The sequence below is a fragment of the Juglans regia genome, chromosome 8 (genome assembly GCF_001411555.2).
Source record: "Juglans regia cultivar Chandler chromosome 8, Walnut 2.0, whole genome shotgun sequence".
Taxonomy (NCBI): Eukaryota; Viridiplantae; Streptophyta; class Magnoliopsida; order Fagales; family Juglandaceae; genus Juglans; species Juglans regia.
Window position 1 is genome coordinate 30,376,036 of NC_049908.1, and position 14,350 is coordinate 30,390,385.

General features: G+C 27.3%; 2 protein-coding genes across 3 annotated transcripts in view; both read right to left on the minus strand.

The window, feature by feature from the left end:
• LOC109004516 (probable disease resistance protein At4g27220) overlaps nt 1–14,350 on the minus strand; it is a 963,953-nt gene that overhangs the window by 933,442 nt on the left and 16,161 nt on the right. The window lies entirely within an intron of this gene.
• LOC108981814 overlaps nt 1–14,350 on the minus strand; it is a 33,942-nt gene that overhangs the window by 10,232 nt on the left and 9,360 nt on the right. The window contains exons 5-11 of the mRNA XM_035692861.1: nt 12,975–13,304; nt 10,718–11,110; nt 8,471–8,863; nt 6,244–6,636; nt 4,487–4,795; nt 3,262–3,732; nt 728–1,219 (exon numbers count right to left, since the gene is read on the minus strand). Of these exons, the coding sequence (XP_035548754.1) occupies nt 728–1,219; nt 3,262–3,732; nt 4,487–4,795; nt 6,244–6,636; nt 8,471–8,863; nt 10,718–11,110; nt 12,975–13,304 (2,781 nt within the window). The remainder of the gene's footprint in view (nt 1–727; nt 1,220–3,261; nt 3,733–4,486; nt 4,796–6,243; nt 6,637–8,470; nt 8,864–10,717; nt 11,111–12,974; nt 13,305–14,350) is intronic.

The following is a 14,350-nucleotide window of genomic DNA, read 5'->3' on the forward strand; positions in this document are numbered from 1 at the left end:
TCACAACACTGAGTTTTAGTTAAGATATCACACAATACATGAACACAAATCATGTATTTTACTATCTCATTCTCTGGTAGTTAAAATAATTAAATTAAATAGACAGAACTTGAATTCTATCATAATCATAACCCTCTTTTCCTGATTTTGAGGTGAAACTTCTTTCTTTTCTTTTCTTTTTTCTTTTTTTTTTTTTTTTTTTTCTGGTTTCAGTACTCAACAAGCTAAACTGGGCCTTTTCCTCTTTTAATTTGTTTTTTTCTTGCTTCTTTCTTGGCTTTTGAATCTCTGGTGTAAAATTCTATTTGGATTTTGAATTGGATTTATGGTAGGCAAAGAGGGCTTAAAATAAAGAAATAACAAAATAAATTTAAAACTATTATTTTTATAATTTAGCTAAAATGATAGATAATCTAATGTGACTGGCTAAACTAATAAAAAAATACATAAAAACTTTAAATAATGAAAAACACGAAAATATTCATATGCTTAATATGGGTATATGTTTTTTTTTTTTTTATAAACCTGATATATAGAATATGGAGAACGGAGTATTTTTTTAATAATTATTATATTATGATTAAGTATACCATTTAAAGAGATTAATTAACTAAATTCATCAACTTAATTAAAGAGATATCAAAATGATTTTATAATATTGGGCTGTAAAATTTTCATTCACTTTCAGGAAAATCTTAATAGAGCTAAATAATTTATAATCTCTTACCTCATCCACCGAGAAAAGGGGTTGTTTAATTGACATATGAGAGTACTGCCTCTCTTCAACTGTTTTTTCAAAACTCACAAGTCCTGAAGCAAATACCTCAACTTTCTTGCATAATTTAATCGATATCTTTTTCAGCATCGGCCATTTTGATATATGCAGTCCCTTGTAAAAACACTCAAGTCTCGGTAAATTTTCAAGAACCAAAGAAGTAACTTGAGGGAACTCGAACTCCAACATCCTTCCCATTGCTTCTCCTCCTTCAGCCTCAACAATTTCCTCCAGTACCCCACAATCATTAATTCTAATTTCCTTCAATTGCTCAAGACAAGTACCGATTGAGGCTGGAAACAAACTTTTAAGACTCGCACATTTCGAAACATCAATTTCTTGTAGATTCTGAAACTTGAGAATTGTTTGGGAGTCTTTACTCCATACATGCTTTATTTTGGGTAGATTCCGTAGATAAAATGTTGTCAATTTAGGAAAGGCAACCTGCAAGATGAAGTCATTACAAGTTTCAATAAAACAAAAAAAAAAAAATGGCAATTGCTTCAATTAAAGGCAGAGCAGAGAAAATTGGTTTGTGGAGCTGCATGCATGTTTAGGTCTTGTTTAAAACTACCTTGATTTATATCATCTAATCATTAGAAGTTTTTCAAATTTTTAAACAAAATACAATAAACAATCTAACATTTTCAAGTCTAAAAAAATATATATATTAAAAAGTAATATTTTGATAATATTTTAATCAACTTTTAATTTTCATCTCAACTATTTTCATCTCAACTCACTATTAAAAAAAATCTCAATTCACTATTGAAACAATATTTTAGTGTCATATATAGTAATCTAGAATACATGTAATTAGAAGCGTCGTTAACAAATGAATAGTGCTACACCCATCGAGGGTGTAGCTCAAGGATGGGTCTCGATAAGGCTAAATATATTTTTTTTTCATTCATTCTTTTATAACTTTAAATATTTTTAAGAAAATCATAACGTTAAAAGATATTTTCTTAATCATTAAATTAAAAAAAAAAAATTGTTGAACCCATCATCGTTGTTGAACCCATCATCGAGACCCAAGTCTCAACCACTTTAACTTTTTCCTTAACAAATCCACAAGAGAGAGAATCTATAGACAAAAATTTACACGAAGTTTCAAATGGAAAATGATACTTCCACATACAAAATGTAATTATAAAGTGTACAGAATCCAGATTAGTGCCTTTTTTTTAAAAATAAAATAATTTCTATGTTTATTTTTAATATATTTTTTAAAAATTATTGACAAAAATATTTTAATAAAAAAATATACAGACATAAAGGCAGAGCAGAGAAAATTGGTTTGTGGAGTTGCATGCATGTTTAGGTCTTGTCTAAAACTACCTTAATTTATATCATCTAATCATTACAGGTTTTTCAAATTTTTAAAGAAAATACAATAAACAATCTAACATTTTCAAGTCTTAAAAAAATATATATTAAAAAATAATATTTTGACAATATTTTAATCAACTTTTGATTTTCATTTCAACTATTTTCATCTCAATTCACTATTGAAACAATATTTTAGTGTCATATATAGTAATCTAGAATACATGTAATTAGAAGCATCGTTAACAACTGAATAGTGCTACACCCATCGAGGGTGTAGCTCGAGGATGGGTCCCAATAAGGCTAAATGTTTATTTTTTCATTCATTCTTTTATATCTTTAAATATTTTAAAAAAAATCATAACATTAAAAGATATTTTCTTAATCATTAAATTAAAAAAAAAATTGTTGAACCCATCATCGAGACCCAAGTCTTAACCACTTTAACTTTTTCCTTAACAAATCCACAAGAGAGAATCTATAGACATAGATTTACTTAGAAGTTCCAGATGGAAAATGATACTTCCACATACAAAATGTACTGATAAAGTGTACAGATTAGTGTTTTTTTTAAAAAAAATAATAATTTTGTATGTTTATTATTTAATATGTTTTTTAAAAATTATTCAGAAAAATATTTTAATCAGAAAACCCAAAAAATATACTCAAAGATACCACTTTAAGCCCCTATTCTCGTTTGACGTAGCGTCATCCCATGTGGCAAAATCAAGAGACTTCGCAAGTATTGTATAATTATTTAAAAAAAAGTAAATAAATAGGATATTTATATAAAATTAATTAATTTTTTAAAAGAAAATAATATTTATAATCTAAGAATACCTAGACGTCGCATACTATTTTAAAATAAATAAATAAATATAAAACATATACGAAAAATTAATTTTTTAATAATAAATTTTACTCTTTTTCAAAAGAAATATGGATCATTTCTTCAATCCATAATTAAACATAGCATTACTCTTTTTAATAATAAATCTTACTTTTTTTAAAAAAAATAACTATATAATGCTTATATAATACAGGGTTATATGTATCATTATTCCAACATAAACAAATTGTGAATGAGCAGTTTCATTGCTGTAAATTTTGAGAAAGAGAGAGAGAGAGAGAGGCTAATTGGATTGTTGCAGTGTTACCTCTTCAATCCTGAAAAGTGTGCATTCGTGCTCATGTAATTCCTTGAATGATGACGATTCCAAAGTACACACTCCTTGGAAAAACCACTTGAGGTTTGGCAACCCCTCGAGGCTTAGACGAGTTAGGCTGGTGAATAAAATCCTAGTTGTTGGATCTGTCGTGTCTTCTCTCGAGACAATTTTCTCCATTACCCCACAATCTTTTATCTCTAGAGATTTCAATTGCGTTAGACTTGTAGCCGCTGAGGCTGTTGGAAACAAACTTTTCAAACTCTCACATCCCTTAACATGAATATCAAGTAGATTTGGAAAGCTGTCATTTTGCCCCACATGTTGTTCAAATACATCTTCTAACGAACCACAATCACTTATTTTTAGTGTAGTTAGACTTGCGGCGACTGTCCCGTACCAAATAATTTCCAACTTCTCCAATTTTGAAATGACCAATGACTCCAAGCTCGGGAATGACATCTGTCAAATTCATCACAACACTGAGTTTCAGTTTAAGATATCATAAAATACATGAACACAAATCATATATTTTACTATCTCCTTTTCTGGTAGTTAAAATAATTAAATTAAATAGACGGAACTTGAATTCTATCATAATCATAACCCTCTTTTCCAGATTTTGAGCTGAAACCCACTTTTTTTTTCTCTTTTTTACCTTCTCCTTTTTTTTTTTTTTTTTTTTTTTCTGGTTTCAGTACTCAACAAGCGAAACTGGGCCTTTTCCTCTTTTAATTTGTTTTTTTCTTGCTTCTTTCTTGGCTTTTGAATCTCTGGTGTAAAATTCTATTTGGATTTTGAATTGGATTTATGGTAGGCAAAGAGGGCTTAAAATAAAGAAATAACAAAATAAATTTAAAACTATTATTTTTATAATTTAGCTAAAATGATAGATAATCTAATGTGACTGGCTAAAATAATAAAAAAATACATAAAAACTTTAAATAATAAAAAACACGAAAATATTCATATGCTTAATATGGGTATATGTTTTTATTTTTATTTTTTATAAACATGATATATAGAATATGGAGAACGGAGTATTTTTTTAATAATTTTTATATTATGATTAAGAATACCATTTAAAGAGATTAATTAACTAAATTCATCAACTTAATTAAAGAGATATCAAAATGATTTTATAATATTGGGCTGTAAAATTTTCATTCACTTTCAGGAAAATCTTAATAGAGCTAAATAATTTATAATCTCTTACCTCATCCACTGAGAAAAGGGGTTGTTTAATTGATATCTGAGAGTCCTGCCTCTCTTCAACTGTTTTTTCAAAACTCACAAGTCCTGAAGCAAATACCTCAACTTTCTTGCATATTTCAATCGATATCTTTTTCAGCATCGGCCATTTTGATATATGCAGTCCCTTGTAAAAACACTCAAGTCTCGGTAAATTTTCAAGAACCAAAGAAGTTACTTGAGGGAACTCGAACTCCAACATCCTTCCCATTGCTTCTCCTCCTTCAGCCTCAACAATTTCCTCCAGTACCCCACAATCATTAATTCTAATTTCCTTCAATTGCTCAAGACAAGTACCGATTGAGGCTGGAAACAAACTTTTAAGACTCGCACATTTCGAAACATTAATTTTTTGTAGATTCAGAATTGTTTGGGGGTCTTTACTCCATACATGCTTTATTTTGGGTAGATTCCATAGATAAAATGTTGTCAATTTAGGAAAGGCAACCTGCAGGATGAAGTCATTACAAGTTTCAATAAAACAAAAAAAAAATGGCAATTGCTTCAATTAAAGGCAGAGTAGAGAAAATTGGTTTGTGGAGCTGCATGCATGTTTAGGTCTTGTCTAAAACTAACTTAATTTATATCATCTAATCATTACAAGTTTTTCAAATTTTTATACAAATATAATAAACAATCTAAAATTTTCAAATCTAAAAAATAATATATATCAAAAAATAATATTTTGACAATATTTTAATAAATTTTTAATTTTCATCTCAACTATTTTCATCTCAAGTCACTATTAAAAAAAATCTCAATTCACTATTGAAACAATATTTTAGTGTCATATATAGTAATCTAGAATACATATAATTAGAAGCGTCGTTAACAAATGAATAGTGCTACACCCATGTAGCTTGAGGATGGATCCCGATAAGGTTAAATGTTTTATTTTTTTTCATTCATTCTTTTATATCTTTAAATATTTTTAAAAAAATCATAACATTAAAAGATATCTTCTTAATCATTAAATTAAAAAAAAAATTGTTGAACCCATCATCGAGACCCAAGTCTCAACCACTTTAGCTTTTTCACTAACAAATCCACAAGAGAGAGAATCTATAGACAAAAATTTACATAGAAGTTTCAAATGGAAAATGATACTTCCATATACAAAATGTATTGATAAAGTGTACAGAATCCAGATTAGTGCCTTTTTTAAAAAAAAAAATTAATTTGTATGTTTATTTTCAATATGTTTTTTAAAAATTATTCAGAAAAATATTTTAATAAAAAAATATACACACAGATACCCTTTCAAGTCCCTATTCTCGTTTGAGGTAGCTGTCATCCCATGTGGCAAAATAAAGAGACTTTGCAAGTATTGTATAATTATTTTAAAAAAAATGAATAAATAAGATATTTATATAAAATTAATTAATTTTTAATAGAAAAATAATATTTATAGTCTTAGAATACCTAGAGGTCGCTTACTATTTTAAAAAAACATAAAATATATAAGAAAATTTTAATTTTTTAATAATAAATTTCACTTTTTTTAAAAGAAATATAGATCATTTCTTCAATCCATAATTATATATAATATTATTCTCTTTAATAATAAATCTTACATTTTTTTTTAAATAACTATATAATACTTATATAATATAAGATTATATTATCATTACTCTGACATAAATGAATTGTGAGTGACCAGTTCCAACTTCCATTGCTGTAAATTTTGAGAGAGAGAGAGAGAGTGGTTGATTGGACTGTTACCTCATCAACCCCGAAAAGTGTGCCTCCTTGCTCATGTAATTCCTTAGATGACGACGATTCCAAAGTACGCACCCCTTGGAAAAACCACTTAAGTTTTGGCAACCCATCAAGGCTTAGCGAAGTTAGGCTAGTGAATAAAATCCTCGTTGTTGGATCCGTCCCGTCTTCTCTCTGGACAATTTCCTCCAGTACCCCACAATCTCTTATCTCGAGAGACTTTAATTGCGTTAGACTTGTAGCCACTACGGCTGCTGGAAACAAACTTTTCAAATTCTCACATCTGGCAACAAGTAAATCAAGTAGATCTGGAAACCTAAAGATTTCTTTACTCCAAACATGCTTTATTCTGGGTAGACCTTCCAGCCGCAGGGTTTGCAAACTAGGAAAGGAAAGCTGCAGGATTAAGTCCATCATGTTAGTTAAAAAATCAAAATTTCAGTGCTTTGAATTTGAAAATAGGCAAAATTAAACATGGGAACAAGTGTATTATTAGCTATAATTTATTTTTATTGGAACAACGGTTGAGAATTAAGTTCCAACTAATTTGGAGGATGCACATGTCCTTGACAAAGCTTTTTATGTGTATTTCATATAACTCAAGTAAAAGTTTACTAAAGGAACAGTTTCCCAAGACAATAATTCCTAAAAGTTATTTACACTCAATAATTTAAACTTTAAATTTCGAAGGAACATACTATTAAAGGACACTGTCTAACTACACTTTATTATTATTATTATATATATATAATATATTCCAAGCTTTTGATATACAGTACTTCTTTCTTTTGACTCTGTTTTTAGTCCTCAATTTGTTTTATTAAAAAAAATGATATCTATTACCTATGTAATTTTAGAAACATTTTCCTCGTATTCTCAACAGAGCTCCCAAGGATACAAAGTCATTATATCATGCCATTGTAAATATTCATTTGCGATGCTATAATAGTTCACAAAAATATGTCAAATTCCATATTTACGCAATGAGCTTTTTTATTTGAAAACTATTTTAGAAAAGTTCCATCTTATTTTTTCAAGATTATGGTGTCTTCAAACTTTCTAACTTTTTTTTCTTACATTTTTTTCAAACTTTCAAACAAAATAAAATAAAAAATTCAATATTTTCAAATATCAAAATAAAAATAATATTAAAAAATAATATTCTAACAATATTTTATTCAATTTTTAATTTTCATCTCTTAATTCACTATTCAAATCAAGCTTGTTTGTTTTCACAACTATTCTCATATTATCTCATATAATCATTATAATTTTTACAAATTCCTATACAAAATTAAATAAACAATTCGATTTTTTCAAATATCAAAATAAAAATAATATTAAAATAATTTATTCGAATAATAATTTATTCAATTTTTAACTTTTATCTCAATTAATTTCATCTCATCTCATTTGTAGAAACAAATGAGCGTGTCATATATATTAGCCTAGAAGCTTTGAGCCCAGAATACATGAATTAGAAGCGTCATTAAAGAAATATTATCTTATTCATTAAGTTAAAAAGAACAAAAAAAAGATTGCTGTACCCATCATCAAGACCCAAGTCACTTTAGCTTTTTCCTTAAAAAATCCACGAGAGAGAGAGAGAGAGAGAGAGAGAATCTATAGACATAGATTTACATAGAAATTTTGGAAAATTTACTCTCATACAAAATGTACTGATAAAGTGTACGGTAGTGTTTTTTATTAAAAAAAAAGCATTTGTATGTTTATTATTTAATATTTTTTTAAATATTCACAAAAATATTTTAATAAAAAACAAAAAAATATAACACCGATACCTTTTAAGTCCCTATTCTCGTTTAATGTAGCGTTACATATGGCAAAATAAAGAGAATTTTTAAGTGCACAATTATTTTGAAAAAGATAATATAGAATTCATAAGAAAAAAAATTGACTTTTTAATCAAAAATAATATTTACAATCACGAAATGTGTAAGCGTTATACATTACTTTTTAAAAAAGTAAATAAATATAGAATACATATGAAAAATTAATATTCTAATAATAAACCACTTTCTTAAAAATAGTGCACATGCATCTCTAATCCATTACTATATCTAATATCACTCTTTTTAATAACAAATTTTACTATTTTTTAAAATAACTGGACAATAATTGTACCATTAATCCAAAATAAATCAATGAGCAGTTCTATTGCCCTAAATTTTAAGATAGAGAGAGGTTGATCGAACTGTTATGGTGTTACCTCATTAACTCTGAAAAGAGTGCCTCCCTGCTCTTGTAATTCCTTAGATGACGACGATTCCAAAGTACGCACCCCTTGAAAAATCCGCTTGAGTTTTGGCAACCTATCAAGGCTTAGCGAAGTTAGGCTAGTGATTAAAATCCTCGTTGTTGGATCCGTCCAGTCTTCTCTCTGGACAATTTCCTCCAGTACCTCACAATTTCTTATCTCGAGATACTTCAATTGCGTTAGACTTGTAGCCACTACGGCTGCTGGAAACAAACTTTTCAAATTCTCACATCTGGCAACATGTAAATCAAGTAGATCTGGAAACCTAAAGATTTCTTTACTCCAAACATGCTTTATTCTGGGTAGACCTTCCAGCCGCAGGGTTTGCAAACTAGGAAAGGAAAGCTGCAGGATTAAGTCCATCATGTTAGTTAAAAAATCAAAATTTCAGTGCTTTGAATTTGAAAATAGGCAAAATTAAACATGGGAACAAGTGTATTATTAGCTATAATTTATTCTTATTGGAACAACTGTTGAGAATTAAGTTCCAACTAATTTGGAGGATGCACATGTCCTTGACAAAGCTTTTTATGTGTATTTCATATAACTCAAGTAAAAGTTTACTCAAGGAACAGTTTCCCAAGACAATAATTCCTAAAAGTTATTTACACTCAATAATTTAAACTTTAAATTTCGAAGAAACATACTATTAAAGGACACTGTCTAACTATACTTTATTATATATATATATATATATAATATATATTCCAAGCTTTTGATATAGAGTACTTCTTTCTTTTGACTCTGTTTTTAGTCCTTAATTTGTTTTATTAAGAAAAATGATATCTATTACCTATGTAATTTTAGAAACATCTTCCTCGTATTCTCAACAGAGCTCCCAAGGATACAAAGTCATTATATCATGCCATTGTAAATATTCATTTGCGATGCTATAATAGTTGACAAAAATATGTCAAATTCCATATTTACGCAATGAGCTTTTTTATTTGAAAACTATTTTAGAAAAGTTCCATCTTATTTTTTCAAATCTAACATTTATGACTCAAGATTATGGTTTCTTCAAACTTTCGAACTTTTTTTTCTTACATTTTTTTCAAACTTTCAAACAAAATAAAATAAAAATTCAATATTTTCAAATATCAAAATAAAAATAATATTAAAAAATAATACTCTAACAATATTTTATTCAATTTTTAATTTTCATCTCTTAATTCACTATTCAAATCAAGCTTGTTTGTTTTCACAACTATTCTCATCTTATCTCATATAATCATTATAATGTTTACAAATTTCTATAGAAAATTAAATAAACAATTTAATTTTTTCAAATCACAAAATAAAAATAATATTAAAATAATTTATTCTAATAATAATTTATTTAATTTTTTAACTTTTATCTTAATTTATTTCATCTCATCTCGTTTGTAAAAACAAATGAGAGTGTCATATATATTAGCCTAGAAACTTTGAGCCTAGAATACATGAATTAGAAGCGTCATTAAAGAAATATTATCTTAATCATTAAGTTAAAAAGAACAAAAAAAAACAAAAAAAAGATTGCTGTACCCATCATCAAGACCCAAGTCACTTTAGCTTTTTCCTTAAAAAATCCACGAGAGAGAGAGAGAGAATCTATAGACATAGATTTACATGGAAATTTTGGAAAATTTACTTTCTCATACAAAATGTACTGATAAAGTGTACGGTAGTGTTTTTTATTAAAAAAAAAGCATTTGTATGTTTATTATTTAATATTTTTTTAAACATTCACAAAAATGTTTTAATAAAAAACAAAAAAATATAACACCGATACCTTTTAAGTCCCTATTCTCGTTTAATGTAGCGTTACATATGGCAAAATAAAGAGAATTTTTAAGTGCACAATTATTTTGAAAAAGATAATATAGAATTTATAGGAAAAAAGATTGATTTTTTAATAAAAAATAATATTTACAATCACGAAATGTGTAAGCGTTATACATTACTTTTTAAAAAAGTAAATAAATATAGAATACAGAAAAATTAATATTCTAATAATAAACCACTTTCTTAAAAATAGTGCGCATGCATCTCTAATCCATTACTATATCTTATATCACTCTTTTTAATAACAAATTTTACTATTTTTTAAAATAACTGGACAATAATTGTACCATTAATCCAAAATAAATCAATGAGCAGTTCTATTGCCCTAAATTTTAAGATAGAGAGAGGTTGATCGAACTGTTATGGTGTTACCTCATTAACTCTGAAAAGTGTGCCTCCCTGCTCTTGTAATTCCTTAGATGACAACGATTCCAAAGTACGCACCCCTTGAAAAATCCGCTTGAGTTTTGGCAACCCATGAAGGCTTAGCAAAGTTAGGCTAGTGAGTAAAAACCTCGTTGTTGGATCCGTCCCGTCTTCTCTCTGGACAATTTCCTCCAGTACCTCACAATTTCTTATCTTGAGAGACTTCAATTGCGTTAGACTTGTAGCCACTACGGCTGCTGGAAACAAACTTTTCAAATTCTCACATCTGGCAACATGTAAATCAAGTAGATCTGGAAACCTAAAGATTTCTTTACTCCAAACATGCTTTATTCTGGGTAGACCTCCCAGCCGCAGGCTTTGCAAACTAGGAAAGGAAAGCTGCAGGATTAAGTCCATCATGTTAGTTAAAAAATCAAAATTTCAGTGCTTTGAATTTGAAAATAGGCAAAATTAAACATGGGAACAAGTGTATTATTAGCTATAATTTATTTTTATTGGAACAACTATTGAGAATTAAGTTCCAACTAATTTGGAGGATGCACATGTCCTTTTTTACGTGTATTTCATATAACTCGAGTAAAAGTTTACTCAAGGAAAGGTTTCCCAAGACAATAATTCCTAAAAGTTATTTACACTCAATAATTTAAACTTTAAATTTCGAAGGAACATACTATTAAAGGACATTGTCTAACTATACTTTATTATATATATATATATATATATATATAATATATTCCAAGCCTTTTGATATAGAGTACTTCTTTCTTTTGACTCTGATTTTAGTCCTTAATTTGTTTTATTAAGAAAAATGATATCTATCACCTATGTAATTTTAGAAACATCTTCCTCGTATTCTCAACGGAGCTCCCAAGGATACAAAGTCATTATATCATGCCATTGTAAATATTCATTTGCGATGCTATAATAGTTCACAAAAATATGTCAAATTCCATATTTATGCAATGAGCTTTTTTATTTGAAAACTATTTTAGAAAAGTTTCATCTTATTTTTTCAAATCTAACATTTATGACTCAAGACTATGGTGTCTTCAAACTTTCTAACTTTTTTTTCTTACATTTTTTTCAAACTTTCAAACAAAATAAAATAAAAAATTCAATATTTTCAAATATCAAAATAAAAATAATATTAAAAAATAATACTCTAACAATATTTTATTCAATTTTTAATTTTCATCTCTTAATTCACTATTCAAATCAAGCTTGTTTGTTTTCACAACTATTCTCATCTTATCTCATATAATCATTATAATGTTTACAAATTTCTATACAAAATTAAATAAACAATTCAATTTTTTCAAATCTCAAAATAAAAATAATATTAAAATAATTTAATTTAATAATAATTTATTTAATTTTTTAACTTTTATCTTAATTTATTTCATCTCATCTCGTTTATAAAAACAAATGAGAGTGTCATATATATTAGCCTAGAAACTTTGAGCCTAGAATACATGAATTAGAAGCGTCATTAAAGAAATATTATCTTAATCATTAAGTTAAAAAGAAGAAAAAAAAAAAAGAAAAAGATTGTTGTACCCATCATCAAGACCCTAGTCACTTTAGCTTTTTTCTTAAAAAATCCACGAGAGAGAGAGAGAGAGAGAGAATCTATAGACATAGATTTACATAGAAATTTTTGGAAAATTTACTATCACATACAAAATGTACTGATAAAGTGTACGGTAGTGTTTTTTATTAAAAAAAAAAGCATTTGTATGTTTATTATTTAATATTTTTTTAAATATTCACAAAAATGTTTTAATAAAAAACAATAAAATATAACACCGATACCTTTTAAGTCCCTATTCTCATTTGATGTAGCATTACATATGGCAAAATAAAGAGAGTTTTTTAGTGCGTAATTATTTTGAAAAAGATAATATAGAATTTATATGAAAAAATTTGATTTTTTAATAAAAAAATAATATTTACAATCATGAAATGTGTAAGCGTTGTATATTACTTTTAAAAAAAGTAAATAAATATAGAATACATATAAAAAATTAATATTCTAATAATAAACCACTCTTTCTTAAAAACAGTGCGCATGCATCTCTAATCCATTATTATATCAATTATCAGTCTTTTTAGTAATAAATTTTACTATTTTTTAAAATAATTGGACAATAATTGTACCATTAATCCAAAATAAATCAATGAGCAGTTCTATTGCTCTAAATTTTAAGATAGAGAGAGATTGATTGGACTATTACGGTGTTACCTCTTCAAGCCTGAAAAGTGTGCCTCCCTGCTCATGTAATTCCTTGGATGACGACGATTCCAAAGTACACACCCCTTGGAAAAACCACTTGAGTTTTGGCAGCTCATCAAGGCTTAGCAAAGTTAGGTTGGGGAATAAAAGCCTCGTTGATGTTGGATCTATCCCGTCTTCTCTCTGGACAATTTCCTCCAGCACCCCACAATTTGTTATCTTGAGAGACTTCAAATGCGTTAGACTTTTCAAACTCTCACATCCATTAACATTACTCCAAACATGCTTTATTTTGGGCAGGTGTTGCAGATGCAGTTCTTTCAAACTTGGGAAGGAAAGCTGCAGGATTAAGTCCCTCATATTATAAGTTAAAGACGCTCAAGATTTCAGTGCTTCAAATTTGAAAATAGGCAAAATTAAACAGGAGAACAAGTGCATTATTAGCTATAATTTTTTTTATTGGACCAACTGTCGGGAATTAAGTCCCGACTAATTTTGACAATGCACATGTCCTTAACAAAGCTTTTTATGTGTACTTCATATAACCTATCAAGGAAGAATTTCCAGTACGATAATTCCTAAAAGTTATTTACACTCAAGAAATTAAATAAATTTAGGAGGAACATACCATTAAGATGAATGCTCATGCCACTTGAGCCAATTTCTATAAGTTGGTCTCGAATTAAAGGACACTGTCTAACTATACTTCATTATATATATATATATATATATATATATATATAATATTCCAAGCCTTTTGATATAGAGTACTTCTTTCTTTTGACTCTGTTTTTAGTCCTTAATTTGTTTTATTAAAAAAACTGATATCTATTACCTATGTAATTTTAGAAACATCTTCCTCGTATTCTAGTGAGCCATCTAATCACTTTGTTTTATTTTTTTATTTTATAAACCTATTACAACCCTTTACATATTAAAAAGACTTTTGATTGTATTGTCTTTAAAAACTTGGAAAATATGTCAAATTAATTTCATTATTATGTAATCAGTTTTTTTATTTCAAAATCATTTTAGACATGCAAGTCCCATCTTATTTTTGTTTTCAAATTTAACTTTTATGCCCCAAGACTAAGTTGGCGTCTTCCGCCACAACCTAACAGAGGCGCATGCAATTATACTATGGTGTCTTCAAACTTTCTAACTTTTTTTTCTTACATTTTTTTCAAACTTTCAAACAAAATAAAATAAAAAATTCAATATTTTCAAATATCAAAATAAAAATAATATTAAAAAATAATACTCTAACAATATTTTATTCAATTTTTAATTTTCATCTCTTAATTCACTATTCAAATCAAGCTTGTTTGTTTTCACAATTATTCTCATATTATTCAATATAATCATCATAATTTTTACAAATTCCT